The 15,900-nt window shown below is 39.0% G+C and overlaps 1 protein-coding gene across 1 annotated transcript in view; it reads left to right on the forward strand.

The window, feature by feature from the left end:
* Window positions 1-13,683, forward strand: part of atxn7l1 (ataxin 7-like 1) — a 30,180-nt gene extending 16,497 nt beyond the window's left edge. Inside the window, exons 6-12 of the mRNA XM_063501302.1 lie at window positions 2,285-2,367; window positions 4,106-4,368; window positions 5,022-5,232; window positions 6,948-7,073; window positions 7,621-8,138; window positions 8,430-8,682; window positions 9,945-13,683. Of these exons, the coding sequence (XP_063357372.1) occupies window positions 2,285-2,367; window positions 4,106-4,368; window positions 5,022-5,232; window positions 6,948-7,073; window positions 7,621-8,138; window positions 8,430-8,682; window positions 9,945-9,962 (1,472 nt within the window). The 3' untranslated portion in view covers window positions 9,963-13,683. The remainder of the gene's footprint in view (window positions 1-2,284; window positions 2,368-4,105; window positions 4,369-5,021; window positions 5,233-6,947; window positions 7,074-7,620; window positions 8,139-8,429; window positions 8,683-9,944) is intronic.
* The last annotated feature ends 2,217 nt before the right edge of the window (window positions 13,684-15,900 follow it).

Genomic DNA, 15,900 nt, shown 5'->3' on the forward strand with positions numbered 1-15,900 from the left:
TTCACATTTATGCGCAAGTTAACTGAATGGATCATTCTGTATAAGAAGGGGTGAAAACACGTGGCAATAAAGTTAAAAAAATTTCCTATTGATATTTCAGGGTTTGTTTTTTTGTGTGTCACATCTCTCTATGCTGCTTTTCCTTCTCTTCCTCTTTTCATTTCACTAATCTTTCTCTCAGTTTGCACCAAGTGCCTCTATGCTCTGAGCCTCTGATTTACACCCTCTAATTCACGAGCTCTCACTGCCAAAAAGCTGCTTGTCTTCTTGAGAGATTTTCCCCACCTCCTGTGTGTCTACATTTTTTTTCCCATCCTCTCACTCTACACCGCCTGCCTCTCGACCTCCTTGTTTCCTCCTCTCTCTCTTTCACAAGCTCATGCTCTATCCTAATTTTTATTTCGCAGGCTCCCGGCTGGATCTTTTTCTCTCTGCACGTCACTCGTCTTGTTTCTTGCTCTTCTTGACCTTCTGCTTTTGGTGTTGTTTGGTTTGTCTTGCTCGGGTTCTGTTCACAGCGATCATCTTCCTTCCTCTGTCTCGCCCGCTCTCTCTCTCTCTCTCTCTCTCTCTCTCCCTTTTATCAAGTTTGTAAGAACTGAGGGAGCGCGCATGTGAGTTTGTTTATGTCTGAGTGCGTGTTTGTTGCTCTGGATATATCCACTGGAGCTGCTGTCTCATACTGCAAACACAGAACGATTACAGGGATTATAGGAAAGGCCAGCACAAGATTACAGCCCTGTGATAGTAACACTGTTCAAGATAACCTGCTGACTGGAGGCTGCTGTTTATTTGCAAGTCTGTGTGGAGGAAGAAAGGTCTGTCTGTCTGCAAATGTAGGCAGAGTAGAGAACTAACTGCTTTTTCTGTCTCTTTCTAAATGTCAAACCTAACTTAATGGTAAATGGCCTGTATTTATATAGCGCTTTACTAGTCCCTAAGGACCCCAAAGCGCTTTACATATCCAGTCATCCACCCATTCACACACTGGTGATGGCAAGCTACATTGTAGCCACAGCCACCCTGGGGCGCACTGACGGAGGCGAGGCTGCCGGACACTGGCGCCACCGGGCCCTCTGACCACCACCAGTAGGCAACGGGTGAAGTGTCTTGCCCAAGGACACAACGACCGAGACTGTCCAAGCCGGGGCTCGAACCGGCAACCTTCCGATTACAAGGCGAACTCCCAACTCTTGAGCCACGATCGTCAAACCTAACTTAAATAGTTAGGTTTGACATTTCAAGTTGACAAATAATAGAACACTAATTGAAAGGCTGATTTAAATTTATTTATTCCAAAAATAAAATTCTGTTTTGCAGTTTAAGACTCACACGCTTAACAGCTTAAGTTTTAGAGACTCATTAACTAAGCATAACTGTGTAATTGATGCCATTAACAAGTAAAATCATTTGTCGGGTACTTTTTTTTTTTTGTGTGTCGTGTCTCTAATGTTGTCATCCCAGGCACACTGCTTTTTGTTTTTGAAGGGCTGCCAGTAAGAGAAAGTTGACTTCAAAGGTGAGGAGCCAAATCAGCTATTTTGGCTGTAATAATAAGAATGAAACCAGAGAGAAAATTAGTATAATTAACCTTTTGGACATCAAGTGAGTAAACAACAAAGACAGAGACTGTTAAAAATGTTAAAACTCAAGCCAGAAGAAACTGCTGTTATGATAAGGAGCTGAGTCCTCATCATAACTGGCAGCCCCTCACAAACTACATATATGTATTTCATCCACTCTTACTAGAGTCATTTCATCATATACATTTTAATATTATTCCTACAACATACATCAGAGACTTGGGTAAGAAATTGGCCTTAAATTTTAGGGGTGGAGATCATTATCAAGTGCAAATTTTCCCCTCTGGATACAGTTCATTAAGGCTGGAGAGAGTGTGCTCGGCTGTCAGTCACTAGTGACTCTTGTCAGGCTGACAGCATGTCGTGTCAAGAATAATTTGTCACAGTATGAAGAGTCTTTCTTTGTTTTTTGCTTTTTTCTTTGTTTGATACTGGAAGAACTGCTAATAATGTCACACAGACTGGTACTATTAGAGTAGCTTAGACCACAACTGAATGATCAAATGAATATAGCAACATGTGAACAGACAAATGTGAGCGAGGACGCGAGTGAACTGCTGTCTCAGAAGAGGAAAATTGATTTGCTCGTGGTGTTGCAGCGCTCCCACTCCCATCAAATGTGATTTGATACTCGAAGGAAGGAAGGAAGAAATTACCAGATGACTCCAGTGTGTGTTTCTGTGTTGTGTTTGTTTTTGCAGGGAGAGTGTTTGATCCCAACAAGCACTGCGGAGTGCAGGACCCCGAGACTAAACGACCCTGCACACGGTCTCTCACCTGCAAGGTAACGCAAATAAACGCACGAGTGCAGGGTTACCCACACTCTCAACCTCTGCGTGCTTTCTGTGGAGATAATAGTAACGTCTGACCCTCCTGCTCTCTGTCTGACCACAAGAGCAGCTCTTTTTTTTTTTTTTTTTTAATTTATGAGAGTAATAGCATTAAAGGGCACATTAACGTCGCTACTGAAAGACGCCGACCACAGCTATGATCATATCTAGCTCTTTGGCTGCCTCTCTTGTGTGTACACCCTTTTTCGGTTAATGCTGGGTAGCATTGCTCAGGCATTACAGGGCCTACACTTCCCCTGATGAGGTAATTATAGATGTTGGATGAGGCTAAAACATCTTAAGAAGTAATACTCTATTTTACTGCCCTATAATTACCTCTGCTGAGCTTTACTAATCACTGCAAACTGGTTAAGTAATTAAAGATGTATCAGGCTAATTTGTTGCCATTTTTTCATGTGGGAGTGGTTTGTCAAAGTAATCTTGTTCAGATCTACTATCTCCAGCATCGCTAGACACATAGCATTTTGTCTTGATAAGCTAGAGGGCACATTGCCAAACTATCCACAAAACAAACCAAAAAAACACCAAACATATTTACAAGATGTAAAATTTAATATCGATCGGTTTTGTGCTGTTTGTGAAGCATCCGAGGCTGTAAAAATTTGTGAATGTGTCCAGTATGGGCTGATGAGTCACTGGAGCTCATTTCAGATCAATGATAGTGATATTGCCAGCGTTACAAAAAAAATGTTAAAATGGATTTTAATGTTGTCACACTCAGGCAATTGGCAAATAAACTCTCACACAATGTGAGAATGTAATCAAACTGTTGATCAGAGGGACATTGGCTTTTAACCAGCCAGCTCAATGTCAGCTATCTGGAGGCAGGAAGGTCACATGTCTAATCTGGAATAATCTAATCAGGAATAAATAGGCATGTTTATGGACATTTTCTGACGTTAGAGTCCTGATTTCAGGTCAGGAGATGAAGCTTTGGGTGATAAGGAAGAGGATGAGGTGGAGATGGGGGAGGAAAGTGCAGTGGTGGTGGTGGATCTTTAAATTAAAATTAACTTACATTTGACACTTGTCAGTGTTCAGATTTCCCCTTTCTTTCTGAATTCAGCATTACTTCAGAAAACCCTAATACATCACCATAATTTCGACTAGCACGCCAAACACTGGCATCTTGTTCAGTTTTTTAAAGTTTTATTTTCTTTCAAATGTGTATTCAGTAGTCAGGATAGTTAGAAATGTGATACATAAACCTTCGGGACCTTGTGGTTAAAGATGCACAGACCTTCGCTGCTCCCTTTGAATAAGTGCAGGAAGTAGTTTTCTTTCCAAACGCAGGCCTGGCAGTCCAAAGCAACCTCTCTGACTTGTTTGGTAAATATCTATTGGAAAACCAAATGTTTGATGGCTGGTTACCTTCCAAAGTACCTGGAAAGGTATACAGGCACAGGTAATATTTACCCGTGTTTGTGTGGTGTGACGTAGACACATACAGTGTGAGGTTATGGAAACTATCATGAAACCAAAGAGTCGTGTCTTGAGCCTCTCTCAATGCAGCATTCAATCCCAATGAAGTGTGTTTGTGGTACAGTCTGTTCTTCACAGATCAATATTTTCATTTACAAAGTCTCTCTGGAAATAACCCAGTATTTCTAAACGGTCAGAGGAATAAAAGAATAAAATAATTGGGTTTTTGTTTTTTTTCATTTGCTGCAGACTCACTCTTTAACCCACCGGCGGGCTGTCCCTGGCCGAAGGAAACATTTTGACATCCTCCTGGCTGAACACAAGGGGCGGGCGAAGGAGAAGGATGGAGTGAAAGAAAAGGACAAGGACAAGGACAGAGCGCAGGGAGGGAAGGAAGACTCCAGCCAGAGTATTACATCTAAAGAGAGCTCGTCTCCTAGCAAGTCTCACTGCCCCAATGGACGACCTCTCTCCACGTTGAAGCTGCGGCTGGCAAATGCACACATACCAAGGTACCAAGGATGTGAAAAGTATTAAATATGCAAATAATAAAAGCTTTAGGAATCTAATCAGCTTTAAAAATGAGGAGTGTGTTTCAGGAGCATTGTATATTATAATGCCTACTTTATATAGTTTTCTATGTACTTCTGCCATTTTTATGTTGTTAAACTTTGGCCACTGAAGTTAAACTGCTCTTTTAGAGAAAGGGAATTCTTTCTAAACAGAAATAATGGCTTATTTATTTTAGTCTTAAGTATGTTTACTTGTCATTTTGAGAAGATTGTGTTCACTTGCATACTTGAGCATTTTTTCTCCAGACAGATGCACCCTTTTCCACCAGGGGATGCTATAGACACAGTTTGCTAGAAGGGAGTAACAAAAGCAGAAAAATCACCCTATGTCAAATTGTTGTGAGAAACATATATCCTGTTTCTATTTAGAGCACAAAATCCTTCTTTAAAAATGAACTTATTTGGAGTTTGCTTCCTTTTTCCTTCTTTCTTTGTTTACACTCTTCGTCTTCTGCATTCACATTTAAATTTCCCTGTCACGGCTCCTATTCTGTCTCTTTTTTTTAATTTTCGTTTTTTCTATCCCATATGTTTCCCCTTCTTTAATCCTTAACCCACTTTGTCTCATTACTTTATTCACCCCTTTGTCTCAGGGTTCCAGGAGGCTCCTCCACTTCCACCTCAGGTCCTCTGCTCACGGTAGCATCTCCTGTCCAGGCCCCTAACCCAGAACCAGCTCCCCACAGCTGGGTGACCGCTGCTGGAGAAAGCAGTCGACTTTCCAGTGACGAGGGCGATGCAGATCCAGAGGATGCTGACAGACCTGCGGTTCACTACTCCAGTCATCACCCGCAGCCTTTAGGGGTAAAATAGAAGGACCAGTAATGCTGCACTACCATGCATTTTCTTATTCCATAACCTCAGGGCGTTCAGTAGCCCATTCACAAAAGTTTTAGTCATCCTATCTCCTATTTTATCCCTGCAGGGTCTGCTTTTATATGTCATTTAGCGGAAATATTTTTGTTCCAGTTCAGCCTCAGGTGTAGCTTGATAGTATGTGTTAAAGGAAAAGTTTGCTATTTTGGAAAAGAGATTGTGTTCTATGCTAAATGGTTGATCTCACACTCTTATCCAGTTTGTATTATCCTTAGAGCTAGAGCAATGAGCCAGCGTAAAGCAGGGGTCTCAAACTCACGGCCCACGTCACTCCTATGTGCGGCCCAAATATTGACGTGAAGAAATATAATGCTATTTGGCCCTTGAAGTTTGGGGGATTTGTTTGTTGTTGAGTGCAATGTTAAAATAGGTTCTTTAAAAAGCAAAAAGTTATTTAATATGAAGGCAATATGAGCAGACAGTACAAACATGATGAGCGAATGGCTGTGTTAGTTCAGTGAGAGAGTTATTTGTAAAGAAAACAATTTTGAGTTTCTTGTTATACGATATTTGAAATATCGTATAAAAAAAAAAACACTACATTTTTGGAAATATTTGTGGGTGTTTTCTCCAATTAGATGACAGTGCCAGCAGTGGCCCGCAACTCATTTAAGTTTGAGACCGCTGGCATAAAGATTAGAAATAAGATTGAAGTCTTTAAATAAAGTGTGTTGCCATTTTTTGCACCACCGTTTTTGTACAGGCGCCACATGCAGGTTGTGTATAGGCTCATTGGTAGGGAGTATTAATTTGCTGAAGTTATGCTGACATTGGAAGTTTTCCAGGCATGTCCTCTTGTTCCTTTTAAAATGGCGAGTACTAAGTGCCCATAATATTATTAAAATATATGGAAAGCTGATGCAGACATGTTTTTTTACTCCTAAAGTCTGCATTTTACTAAATTTAAAGAAATGCTTGATTATTATACTTCTTCAAGCCAGAGCTCTCACTTCATAGTCAGTTTCAACCTGAACGGTTAGATTAATGGGAGGTTCTAAAAGTTATCATACTCCATAAAAGTTGTACACTATACTGTATATTTCCTGTTAAAAGTTTCAGTTACATTTTTTATTTTCTGAAATTCTAAAAATATTTTAACATTGTTTTTCTCTTAAGCATCTGTTGTTCTTCATCTATGGCATTTTTTACATATGGACTGTTGTCTAGTTCATTTTTAGACATTACCCAACCTACGTAGACATGAAAACACAAGTATCTGATGTAATTTGAACTAAAATTACATTATTTTTAATCGACACCTCCTTTTTAGTCTTTATGATACCTGATGGCCAGAATTCACGCCCTTCGCCCTGCCTCGTATGCGTTGTATCCAGTTAGCACCTTCGCCTAAACCAAAAGAATTATTTCCAGGATTGAGAACAAATCTGAACTAGACTGTCTCCTGCTCTGAGCTCAGTATCAGAAAGGACAACTTGGCGCAGTGTCCCAACCTAATTCCCCTGATGTTGTCCAGAGCTGATGTGTGAAAACAGCTTATCTCTTTTGTTCCATCATTTGATGCCTCTTTTACTGCTTTTTACTCCTCCACTCTTCCTTTTTCTTTTCAGAATCATTCGCCTTGCCTCTTTTATGATTCTTTCATAACATTCTCACCTGAGCTGTCTTCTTTCTCCCCCTTACAGTTTTGCATATTCAGCAGCAGGCTGATGGGACGAGGCCACTATGTGTTTGACAGGCGATGGGACAGGATGAGGCTGGCACTCCAAAACATGGTGGAGAAACACCTCAACGCCCAGATGTGGAGGCGAGTGTATTCTTTGATTATTCTGCTACCATATTTTGCTTAAAGGTTAATAGGTTTGGGTGAGAAATGGTAAAGATGAGCAAAATGTAATGTTTTAATGGAAAGATGTGAGGGAAAGGGATGAACTCATCAGCTGTGGAAAACAGATTCAAATTCTGCTTAATTTTTTAGACGGGAAGGGTTTTTTTGTTTTGTTTTTTAAACAATAGAAGGTGAAAAAAAATCACACATGAAGCCTGTAAGTTTTTAATCAAAGATCAAAACTAGTAAAAATAGAGGAAAAAAAAGAACAGGTTTGCATGCAGTTAATGATTGCACAATCACAATAGATAAATAATTTCTGAGTTTTAATCGTGTGAAGTAAAGTAAAAATAGCCGAGGAGGCTGATGAAATGAGGGGAAGACACTAAAATGAGCTTAGAAAACCATTGTTCAGTAAAATACTGCATATTGATTGTTACTTAAGGTTTCCTACAAGCTATTCTAGCAGTAAAACAACTTTATTGGTACATTTCTCTTTTGAAAGATTCTCTTCTTCATGTTTCAGGAAGGTGCCTCTGGCTGCTGAGAGCCTCCTCTCCCCATCTGGTACATCCTCCATACCTTCACATCAAGCCCCTTCTCCCACCTCTTGTCTGCTCAATTCCCTCCCCAACTCCCTCTCGTACACCGCCACATTTCCTCAGTCTGCATCCACAGCTGGGGTGTTTAACATCCGAGACTCCCCGCAACCCCACACCCAAGTCTTCGCACAGGGCAAAGCCCGTAACGGCACGCATAAAGCAAGTCGTCCATCCAAAGACATGGAGGAACCTGTAGCGGGAACTAAGAAGAGAAAAAAAACTTCCTACTCTTCCTCCTCATTTTCCTCTTCTTCCTTGTTTCCCACTGTGGATAATTACAAAAGGAACGACAGGAGCTTTCATTCACAGTTACAAAGCTCGGGAGGGACAGCTGCCTCCCCAGCCAAGAAAAAGGGACTTGGTCATGGGGATAGCGAACTTTGGGGAAGCTCAGAGGACTGGCTATCTAAAGCTGATGGCCCTCAAAGCCACATATCGCAAAACAGGTGAGTCCCCAGTAAAATTAAAAAAAAAAAGTTGCATTAAGAGGCCACAATTTTGAAAACTTGTAAAAACTGTACTTTGATATTTAACTTTACAAGTAATTTTTTTATTTCCCAAAAATATTTGATTATACCTACATGTTATGCCATTAAATTCTCTTTTAACAAGTCATGATTGTAGTCAGAGGGAATGCAGACTTAGTTCAACATATTGTATATTCATATAACATGTAGTATACTTATTGTGAGTATGTAGACACAACATACTGTTTTCCTTCTTTTGCTTCTCTCCAGTCGTGAACTTGGCAGCACCAGTATACCCTACTCACCTAACAGGGAACCAACCTCAGCTGCCCACCAACCAATGGCTCCTCCCACAGGACCCTTAGCTTATGGGGGAGGAGCAGAAGGGAGGAAGAGGCGAAGTCCCAGCTCCTACAGAGGAAAGGGCAACAAGCTGAGCAGACTGGGTGGGTTAGATAGCCTCTTTGGGAATGGAAGCGATAGTGGGGGGATACTAGCTTCAGGGCCTGAATCCCCAAGACAGGTAAGCAGTCATTTACTACCTGGAATATATTTTAGTGTGCTGAGTTTTGAATTCTCAAGCCAGTCTGATAGTCAGCTAAGAGCTGGTGTGTAGGAGACCTTCAGCATTTATTACAAGAAGCTCCAGTCATTGACCCATGGTCAACAGCAAAGACGTACTTCACCATTCAGTGGTGAATAGATGAGCAGGTGAAGTTTGCGCACTTGTTATGTGACCACTTAAAATCAGGTGGTCCTTGAAATAGTGAGAGATATAAGCTACAGTGATGACAGCTGAGCAAATTCAGTTCCACCTTGTTTTTGAATGACAGAAGATGCAGTTTTCTGCAAAAGAACAAAAGAAGTGTCAGGCCTAAAAACTCTCTACAACATCTGAGCAGTGTCTGAAAGTCATGTCCTTAAGAAACAGCAAAAACAAAAACTCAGCAAAGACCTGACACAGGACCTGAGAGGTGCATTTGGCTCTTCAGTTGATCCACCTCCTGTTTACTGAAACCTCATCTGAAATGGTCTCAGTGGAAGGGTTGCCTTGTTAGAATTATACAAACTTTTTTGTCTCATACACAGCATTACATATTCAAGTGTTTTGCACATATTTCAATTCATTGCTGTACCTCTTTCCCATTTTCCTAAAATAATAAGAATAAAGGTAAAAAAAAGGTATGAGGGGTGGTTCAATACTCTGTATGCGTGGTCAAAATTTTGTTTATTCTAATTATTTTCAGCAATTGGGAGACCCACCAGTTTAGGTGATGTCTCTGTAAATCTGAGCGCCACGCCTATGTTTGTCACTCTTTGATGCATTAGACTTGGATTTTGGTTCATTGTCCTGAGAGGATGATCCTAGACTTTTCCTCTACCACTGTCACTGCCTCTACTAAAACATAAACTGTTGCAGATTTTGATTAATGAGCAAAAGTTGCAAGCTAATAAGTGATCTTTAAATATATCAAATCAAATCAAATCACTTTTATTGTCACATCACATGTGCAGGTACACTGGTACAGTACATGTGAGTGAAATTCTTGTGTGCGAGCTTCACAAGCAACAGAGTTGTGCAAAATACAATAATGTAAAACAAGCAAAATATAAAAAAAATATATGCTTATTATTAAATTGGTATCGTCATTAGCTCTAAGAATGAATGACTGTGTTGTGCAAATAAATTAATAAATTACAAATTAAACTTCCATCTGCTGTGAAACTGCTGCTTTACAGGCAAGAAATTAAAATCACTTGACAAGTGTGCGTTTTTCTCCACAGGCCAAGTTGCATCACTGACAGAAACCTGTTTAATGGACAGAATGTTGGGCAGCTGTTCAGGCCACCACCGTTTGTGACCTTTGACCTCACCACTCTTCCAGTTACAGCACCAATCAGACTGCTTCATCATGTCACATCTGTTTTATCCAAAAACAGTTCAGTTCACCTGCTGTGACAGCAGGACTCTGAAGTCTTTGCCCACAGTTGGCTGGCAGTGGCTTCCACCACTTATCCCTCAGTACGGATCATTTTGATGGAAAGCTGCTCCGCGCCGTTGTGGTCTTTACAGAACAGGATTTCAAAAACCTGTTATCCTCCTGATAAGGGAATTTTAAGGCACTGTTAATGATACCACCACTGTTGACTTTTGCAGGGGGATAACCAGAGTTTATTTTCAGAAATCTGAGTGGAAAGATAACTGTGATTTCTTTGGGGGAGTTTGATGTTTAAAGGACCTACTGACACGACTACTGTAGGACTCAGACTTCAGCTATGCCACCTCAGTGGCTCCACCCCTTTTTTTGCGTTTCTCTATTTTTTATTTTTATTTTTTTTTATTTTCCTTTTGCTTTAAAAAGAGATGAGCTGGGTTTTATCCAGCATTTACCTCTTCTTTAACCTCTTTCTTTCTGTACCAAACAACTTTGTCCATTTCTCTATTTACTGTCCCCCTGCCCCCCAATGCTCCCTGCTCATCCCAGCATGCCTGTGTTCAAAGTGCACTTACTGCCCTCAGTTCACCTTCCTTCCTTGTTCGCTGATTCCAGAGCCATCTCCAGCAGTGCCACACAAGAACCTGTTCAGACAAGGGAAGAAGAAGACATCTGTGTTACCAACAACGCCACATCAATGCATTGTATTTCAATATAGGAAGAAGTCAGATTTAACTTAAGAATGTTTTTGTATTTTTTTTCCCCTTCGTCCTGGTTTAAACATTGCAAGAAACTCCTGGACTTGCATCCAAAAATGGAATTATTGTTATTAATATTAAGGTGTTGGATGGCGCTTTTTTTGTATAATAATTTATCATTCTTTTGTTTTTGTTTTTGTTTTTTTTATCTAACTGACCTTTGAGGGTTTGAGACTTTTTTTCAGCAAAAAAAAAAAAAAAGATTTCTATTGCATTTTGAAGAAATGTTGAAAGTATTATTATAGTTCATATTATTAAAAATGTGTACATATCTGTTCTTATTTTTGTATTTATTCATAATTGTCCCCTTTTCCCAATTATGAGGTAGGAGAGAGGGTATTTTTTTAGCTTTCCTGTCTCTTAGTCTGTGTTTATTAATGATAATGAGCTCGGTCTGGTTTCTCAAAACTTTCAATAATTTGATCGTTAGTTAATAATCACACAAACTAAGTTGAGCCAAGGCTGCTGTCTATGTTTACTGTCATCAATAGGAAACAATACATGCTTTTTCTGTTCTTTTTAAATTTCTAATATTAGTTTTAAATAATTATTGTAGTCTGACAGAAATCTTGATCTCTGAAACTTTAGAACCATATCCCACATGTTGTTTCTCATACTACAAATTATGTGTATACACTTTAGATGCAGTATTGTGCAAGCATTTAAGGCTCTAAAAGGAAAGTGAAGTAGTCTGGTTCTACTGTGTTCTCGTTTAGATCCTCCTTTGTCCTGTCAAGAGATAATAGGCCCGGAGGTCACAATTATTTCTTCTTACTATTGCAAGACAAAAGGCTGGTTAGGTTTTGTTTTGTGAAACCAGGCCCTTATTTGTATTTTCATATAAAGGGGCACCACTTTCCCAATTTCCTGCGGGTTCACCCTTTTTCATACTTCTTCCAGTGTTCAAAACTATAGCTATATTTTTAAACTATCTTTATCTTCCAAGGCCTGTTGGCCTCATCTCAGTGCGATTACGCTTGGTTTGTTGTGTTATGTCGAGTCAGAACTGGGTCAAAATGTATCCGCTTGCTTCACAGCTGCCCAGCTCAAGCTAGGTACCGTTTCTTCTCCAGTAGCTCGGTAGTCATTCCTTTGAGCCCTCCCTGTCTTTTATTAGATGCAGCATCAGGTGTAAAAAAGCAGTGCTGATTTAAAAAGACAACACTTACATTTGAAGGGAAACTATATGCTTTTGTTTTCTATAGCACTGTGTGTCACAGGTTAAATGTTTAAAGTGTTACAAAATTTAACAGGATATCAAAAAAGTCGATCAGAAAATGTGAAGAGATTTTTCTTATTTCAAATGGGATCTCCTATGCTTGCTTCCATTAATAATTCAAAATAATTCAGATTTTCCTTATACTGACTTTTAGCTCCTCCCTTTGAGCCAGTTTTCATTTGATTGGTGGCCCTTCCCAACTGCATAAGTAGAAAAAAAAACTGTCTAAAATGGATTATATCAGTCTAAGGCTCAAGCTTTTGGCTTACAAAGATTACTTGTTAATACTAGACTTTGACAGCTAATGGAGAAAGGCATAACAGGTCCCTTTTGAAGTGCAGCAGATGTCGTAATGGGTCAAAAAACAAATGGCATAAACCTTTAAAATGTCAGAAAAGTACCCCCCTCTTTCTTTCATTGCTGCTGCCAATAGAGCTAACGTAACTGAAAGCATTTAAATTTGCTGTTTAGCAGTGTGACTCTCAGAAATGCACTCACCTGGTACTTGCCAACTGCTTCAGTGGAAACTAACTCTTTTTGGACTCATTGGTTGTTTTGTTTAAGCACTAATGATGAATGAATTGTACATAATCATTTGTATTTGTGTTACGTTTTTCCAAGTACTCAAAGTGCTTCCCATGACTATCCATCAGCGCGTGAGATTGTCTGCCAGTTTAGATCAGTTTAATAGAACCTGCATGGTAGGCTTTGTTTCGCTGTAGATACACATGGTTTAACTGGGTACTGGCTGTGTACAGTTAAATGGCTAACATACCTTTTATGACAAGATAAACAAATCTTTTAATTTTTCTTCAGTTTTCTTTGCTGTGCTCACTTGTTTAAATCAACAGACGTTTAATAACAGATCAACGCATACACTACTAAAGCGATGGTCGATACTTCTTTTTTTTGTTGTTATTTACTGGTTACAGATCTTGGTATCATTGGATAGATTTCACTTTTCTCACCCAGTACCTTCTCACATGTATCTACTGATCAAAGATCAAGTGTTTGTTGGGGAAAAGAAGCCAACCTGGGTTACTGGTTGAAGAAATAGAAATGGGAAGTTACGGTCTGTTGCAGCTAAAATGAAGACAAGGCTCATGGTTGCTGATTTCAGAGCAGTTGTATATTGTCTTTGCTGTTAAAGTTTGTTTTTGTTTTTTTTAAACCCTCCCTGTTTCTTTTCCTTTTTTTTTTCCTGTTTTGCACTTTGTCATTTTGCCCAGATCTTTAATTACTTTCTATTTATATAAATATTTTAGATATTAAAAAAAATCTTTATATTTGTGATAGTGTTTCTGGCAACTCCATTAAAAGAAGATGAAGAGTATATTGTTGGTCAGTTGGCCCCCTAAACCAGCACACTGTTGTTATTATCCGATCCAAACTGTGGTGAATGTTGAATGTCTGAAAAATGCCTTGTTAAGATTTTGGGGGTTTTATTCAGTCTTACTGCAGTTGTTTTAGAAAATGGATTTTCCACCAATACAACTTAACACATGCCACATGCTGTAAAAAAAAAAAGAAAAAAAAAAAGGTCTTGTATCCAAGCTTTTATTAAATGATTGAAAGTGGATTTGTGTTGTTTGTAAATCACATTTGCAGCTTTTGAATTGTAAAGAAAGTTCCACAGCTCTTTGTTACAGCTCTGTTTTTTACCTTCTGAAAGTATCTCTCTGCCGGAGGCGAGCAAACGCCTCTTATGTGGTTGCCGGTATTTCACAAGGAAGCTTTTTATATTTTGTAAAGTGCAACATTTTGGTACATTTTAATGCTTTTATCTTACCAGGTCAATCTGTAACTGTACAGCATAACTGTATTCTTTCTGTCTTGCAATGTTTAACTTTTTAAATATGTAGCAGCAGTAATGGTAATTATAGAAATCAGCTTTCCACTTTAGTCCATCTGAACAGTTTTACATACAAAGATTTATCCCACTGAGTGGGGTGATCTCTCGGTCTTGTTGTCTTTGTTGCCTTTTCATGAAATTTCATGACAAATTATCAGACAAGTTGTCTTTACTGTTATTCAGAGGACAAATTCAAATGACTTATGGATATACTTATGGCCTATGGTTTAGTTTATCTACTTCTTTGACTTTGCAATTAGCCTAGGCTTTTTGTTTAGGCAAGTATAAGAACCAGCTGCAAAAAAGTTGACTAACTAAAAGAGAATTAATGCAAGTGATTGCCTTGCTGTTTTCATAAGTTAAATGCTGTAAAGTTGTGGAAAACAAACTAGACCCTCTTTCTGGTCCAAAGTTTCACATATCAGGATATAACAAAAAAAAAAAAAAAAATCCCCCAAATCATCTTTTACATTAACAGATTCTAAAATGGTTTAAATACAACCACAGTTGATATCTTTCACCCTTCAGTTATTTTACATTAACTGAGAGCTTGAACTTTCACCCTTTCTGTTGTAGGTTTTCTGCTGTGCTTGGATTCATTGTCATGTAGCATGATGAAGTTTCAGCCAAGCTTTAGCTATCAGACAGATGACCTCCCATTTCACTCTAGAATAATTTGGTGTACAGAGTTGTTCATGGTTGGCTCAATGACTGCAAAAAATCCCAGTCATGTGGCTGCAAAATAGGTCCAAATCATCTCCCTTACACCACCAGGCTTCACAGTCGGTATGAGGTGTTCGTGCTGTTGCGCTTTGTTTTTCTACAAATGTTGTGTTTTTCATTATGGCCAAACATCTGCACTTTGAACTTGTCTGTCCAAACGACATTGTTCCAGAAGTCTAGTCTTTCAGAAGTCATACTGCCGTGTTCTTTTTAGAGAGAAGAGGCTTTCTCCTGGCAGCACTTCCAAACAAGCCAAACCTGTACAGCCTTTTTCTAATTGTACTGGCATTAACTTTAACCTTTAACATGGTAACTGAGCCTTGGAGAGTCTCAGGTGGAGCTCTTGAGTTTTTTGCACTGACCTTGGGGGGGGGGGATTTGTTTGGATGTCTACTCATGGGAAGATTGGCAACTGTCTTGAATGTCTTGCATTTGTGAATAATCTTTCTCACTGTAGAATGATGGACCTCAAATATTTGGAAGTGGCCTTCCAACTCTTTCCAGACTGATGGGTAGCAACAATTGATTTTCTTGGCATTGTGTTAACATACACCTGAATGATTCAGGTTCATTTGATTACAGCACCTTGCTGTTTCTTACCTTCTTTATTCCTATAAAAGGAGTGAAGGTGTACTTAGTTCTTCAACCACTATTTCCTAATTTATAAAATATATAGACAGTGTAATATGTCATGTTTTCTACGTCACCTGAGGTTGTATTTACTTAATTTTGAGACCTGATAAGGACCTGATTATTTTTATTATACCCTGATAGGTAAAGCCTTAGAATTATTTCTCATATGACTGTGTTTACTATTTGACTGTAATTTATCAGCTTATGAAATCAACTTAAATATTAGTTATTTTATTAAGTGTCTTGTTTAATTTGCGATACACTACCACAAAAGCAGTAAATGATGTAACTATATCTTCTCAAGTACTGCGGTTAATGAAGTTGCAGCCATTACTTATGAGCATGGCCTTGCATTATGTTAAAAGATGACTCATTCGTGATAAACATCAGAAAGACTGCTTGAACCTCATTTTAGAGATCTTCCGTCTTTACAGAGCAAAGCAGCACTCTGCAGACTAACATCAAAGAAATAAGCGGTCTGAAAATGTATGTTTAAATAGAGCTTATTTAACCTATGACATATTTCAAGTTTATCAAAAGCAATCAGTTCCATAAAGTGTAAGATTGGAAAAGAAAACCACACACGTGTGTAGTGCTGTGCCTACAACACAAAAAGCCT

Source organism: Pelmatolapia mariae, linkage group LG17 (genome assembly GCF_036321145.2).
Source record: "Pelmatolapia mariae isolate MD_Pm_ZW linkage group LG17, Pm_UMD_F_2, whole genome shotgun sequence".
NCBI lineage: Eukaryota > Metazoa > Chordata > Actinopteri > Cichliformes > Cichlidae > Pelmatolapia > Pelmatolapia mariae.